At 38.3% G+C, this 4,558-nt stretch overlaps 1 protein-coding gene across 1 annotated transcript; it reads left to right on the top strand.

Moving 5' to 3' along the window:
• Positions 1–371: 371 nt before the first annotated feature.
• LOC100784153 (sucrose transport protein SUC8) lies at positions 372–3,924 on the top strand. The gene is made up of 4 exons (XM_003518300.4): positions 372–1,828; positions 2,916–2,979; positions 3,201–3,244; positions 3,385–3,924. The coding sequence occupies exons 1-4, from the start codon at positions 584–586 to the stop codon at positions 3,565–3,567; spliced, it is 1,536 nt and encodes a 511-aa protein (XP_003518348.1). The 5' UTR covers positions 372–583; the 3' UTR covers positions 3,568–3,924.
• Positions 3,925–4,558: the final 634 nt, after the last annotated feature.

The raw sequence follows: 4,558 nt of genomic DNA, 5'->3' as shown, positions 1-4,558 counted from the left end.
TCTGTCCTATCTTCTAACTCATTCCCATACTCCATTATTAATATATCAACACCAAATTGTTATCTCTTTTTATTATTATTATTATATTATTATTTCTTATATTTATATTTATTTTTAAGTGTTTAGTGACACATAAGCGTTCATACATGATACATCACTTTTCCTACTCGTAAATATCCTATGTTTAAGTTTAACCGTGGAGACCAAAATTCATGCATTAAAGTTAAAGGGTGTGAAAGGATAAAAGTAAAACCCACGTCAGTTCGAGGAAGCAGCGAGAATAGGACCAGCTTGCATTTTGAACTCTCTCTCTCTCTCACTCTCTCACTCTCTCCATGTAATATACCAAAGCAACCTAAATTAAGCGAAAAAGGGATAATAAACTTAAAATTATCCATTATCATAAAATTACATATATCCACACATCTTAAGTCACAGTTCCATGTCCACGCTATAAAACCCCCCCAGTCCCTCCTTGGTTCTACACAACACAACTTCTATTGTTCCTGCTCCTCGAACCCTTGAGAGCGAGAAACCACGTTTCTCTCTTGAGGTTAATTATTATTATTATTGAGTATTGAGCATGGAGGCGCCATCTCTCACCAAACCCAACGACCCAACAAAACCTTCCAACACTTCCAGCACCCTTAGTCTGGAGGGGGGGCCGGGCGAAGCGAGCCCACTCCGAAAAATGTTTGCGGTGGCGTCCATCGCCGCCGGCATACAGTTCGGGTGGGCTCTGCAGCTGTCTCTCTTAACCCCCTACGTTCAGCTCTTAGGAGTCCCCCACGCGGCGGCCTCCTTCATCTGGCTCTGTGGGCCCATCTCGGGGCTGGTGGTGCAGCCCATTGTGGGCTACTACAGCGACCACTGCACCTCTCGCTTCGGCCGAAGGCGCCCCTTCATCCTCGGAGGCGCCTTAGCCGTCGCCATCGCCGTGTTCCTCATCGGCTACGCGGCCGACATAGGACACTCCGCTGGCGACGACATAACTAAAAAAACCCGACCCCGTGCAGTTGGGGTCTTCGTCATAGGATTCTGGATCCTAGACGTGGCCAACAACATGCTCCAGGGACCCTGCCGCGCCTTTTTAGCTGACCTCGCTGCCGGCGACCAGCAAAAAACGAGAATCGCCAACGGTTTCTTCTCGTTCTTCATGGCCGTCGGCAACGTGCTTGGGTATGCTGCAGGGTCCTACAGCGGTCTCCACAAGATCTTCCCCTTCACGGAGACCAAGGCCTGTGACGTCTTCTGCGCAAACTTAAAAAGCTGTTTCTTTTTCTCGATCCTACTGCTTCTCTTTTTAGCAACTGTTGCTCTGCTCTACGTTAAGGACAAGCAAGTTGAAGCAATTCCTCTGGATGATGCCACTCAACCCTCTTGTTTCTTTCAGCTTTTCGGTGCTCTGAAAGAGCTCAAGAGACCGATGTGGATGCTGATGCTGGTCACAGCTGTGAACTGGGTGGGGTGGTTTCCTTACTTCCTTTTCGACACTGACTGGATGGGTCGTGAGGTCTACGGTGGAACTGCTGGGGAGGACGCGTACGCGAAGGGAGTGCGCGTGGGATCGTTAGGGCTGATGGTAAACGCCGTCGTGTTGGGCTTCATGTCGTTGGCGGTGGAGCCGTTGGGGAAGATGGTTGGGGGAGTGAAGAGGCTTTGGGCGATTGTGAACTTTATTCTCGCGATTGGGTTCGGAATGACGGTGGTGATCACCAAGGTGGCGGAGCACCAGCGCCGGATGAACCCCGCCGCCGTGGGCCACCCCTCCGAGGGGGTGGTGGTTGGGTCCATGGTTTTCTTTGGGGTTCTTGGAGTTCCCCTTGCGGTAATGTTTTCTCTCTCCCTTCTCTCTCAACTAACTACGCCTGAACTAAACGACTGCGTTTTGTGTAGTAATTACTAACACTTATTAACAAATAATAACAAATTTTAGCTTTTTCTTTTAAAAATTATTTCAAATCATTACACCATCATTAGGGGAATTTAAATTTAATTAGCGTGTCTGATTAATTTTTGGTATTATATAGTTCTCCTTTTTGTTTTACTTTTCTTCGTACTTGGTTGGAAATGATTCTGGACGGTAATTTTAGTGGGTGGTGTTGTACAGTAGGGCCCTTCCCAGTAATATTATTTACATGATTTTATATAATAAATTTTTAGCGCTATTTTTTTTTTTGGTTTAATACATGAGTTTTTTTTTTGAAATTTTAATTAGTTTTTTAAATTAAAATAAAATTGTAATTGTGTCCTTTTTTATAATTAGTTACTCAAGTTAGTTTATAAAATCTTGAAACTATCATAAAAGTAACCATTTGTGATAGTTTTATTAATTTGAAGGACTCAATTATAAAATGTATGAAAAACTAAATAATCGATTACAAAAACATTAGTTTGTTTAAGGACTTATTTAATTTTTTAAAAATAATTTAAGGACCTACTAACATATTAAAGCATATATTTTATAAGCAAATAAATTTTGTTGACAAAAATGCAAATTGAAAACATACAAGGAATGGATGCGACAAGAGAAATTTTAGTACAAATTTATATCTCCTTGATTATTAGTTTTGTATAAAGAATCTTGAAAAGTCTTAAAAGGTAGACTGTTTTGACTGGTGGAATTTCTGTTTGGACTTCATGTCAGTCTTAATATGTTGGCAGGTATTACCTAATTTATGTCTGATATTTGCATAATTCAAATAGAGATTTAAAAAATGATAAAAGATATATGACTTTTTTTTTAATGAAATATAGACATATGACCTTTATTCTTGATGTGAAGAGGAAGCCACATAAAAAACGAGGTTTACAGGACAATTATAAACACTGAAGCATGGAAAAAAGTTGAAAACCTTGAATAATGACCCAGTTGCTTTAAACTAATATACACCTTTTGTTGTTCTTGTGTTCAGATTACTTTCAGTGTCCCTTTTGCTCTAGCATCAATATACTGCAGCGCTTCAGGAGCAGGACAAGGTAAACAAATCACCAATTCACAACTTGTTTGAAATAGATTATTTTAGTTTACAATGATTTATACTTAATAAAGTAATTTATAAAAGTAACTTTAAAAAATTTATTTTTCACAAATTGGTTTTTGCTAAACACACTCAATTGTCCTCAAACTTGGGTGGGCAATTTCAAGTAGCCAATTGGGTTTTACAATTTTACTAACCTTAATTTCTTTCTTGCTTCAGGTTTATCTTTGGGAGTTCTCAATCTTGCAATTGTGGTACCACAGGTTAGAATCCACTTACTCATATATTTTTCCCTTAGTTACTTTGTCTAATTCATATATGGAGAAATTATTCTAAATAAAGAATAATAATATTATTAATAGGCAATTATTTGACTATGTTGTATACACATGTGAATGTACAGATGGTGGTGTCTGCATTAAGTGGTCCTTGGGATTCCTTGTTTGGTGGTGGCAACTTGCCGGCTTTCATGGTGGGTGCTGCGGCAGCCGCGTTGAGCGCCATAATGGCGATTGTCTTGCTGCCAACTCCAAAGCCAGCTGATGAGGCCAAGGCTTCAAGCATGATGGCAGGGGGCTTTCACTAGTTAATGGAGTTTTGCATGTTTCAGTTTTGTCCCCTGCTTTAATAGAAAGAAAAAAAAAAACAGTAATAAAAGAGGAAAAATTGGATAGTCTCTTTTGATTTGAAGCTGGTGTGTAATTATGTAATAGACCCACCAAGTGCTACATTTGTAACCTTTTGTAGCACCCACTGAACATAGTAATTGCAGAGTTTGGTGTGATTGTACATAATTGCAGTGGTTGGAACTTCTTGGAAGACCCTTCCTCTTATATAATTTTAGTCTGTTTCAGTGTTCAGAGGAATGTGGTGATTAAGGATGAGTCTTAGTTTAAGACTTTACATCAATTAATGATAATAAGGGAAATGCTACTTTTTACAATGTTCTCTCAAGTACTTTTTTGATAATTTATTTTTCTCTTAATCTCTCCTTATCACATTGCTTATCTTATTTATACTTTTCTCTCCTTTACTTATCTGTTTCTTTACATGTAAAAAGTATTATGAGAAAGTGTTATAAAAATAATATTTCTCATTTGAATAATGCTATTTTCTCTCACTGTTGATACAATATATTCTTTACAATATTACTCATAAGTCATAACAGAGCTACTGCCCCAAAACTTTAAGCCTCTACGGAAGAAGGTGCTAAGGCATCAGCCAAAAGACCAAGGGATAAAAAAGTTGGAGGAAAATAAAATTACTCTTTTCAATCTTCATGCAAGACAACCCATGCTTTGCAATTGTGTGTGGTACGTGTGTAGAAATGTGAATGAGACAACTGCCACGATGAGCCATATTCCGTATTTCTCTCATACTACTCGTAGCATTAAATATACTAAAGTAATCTTCAAAAGAAAAAAAATACTAAAGTGACATTTAAATTGATTTAAATTAACATTATAAATAAATATTGAAGGTATTATTACACTTGAGCTTTATTCTTATACTTTAACACCTTCAAAAAGAAAATTGCTTATACTTTAACTACCTGTTTGACTAAACTTACTCTCGTA

The sequence above is a fragment of the Glycine max genome, chromosome 2 (assembly GCF_000004515.6).
Source record: "Glycine max cultivar Williams 82 chromosome 2, Glycine_max_v4.0, whole genome shotgun sequence".
Lineage (NCBI taxonomy): Eukaryota > Viridiplantae > Streptophyta > Magnoliopsida > Fabales > Fabaceae > Glycine > Glycine max.
The sequence above is the reverse complement of the archived record's forward strand: the minus strand, read 5'-3'. Positions and strand labels throughout refer to the sequence as shown.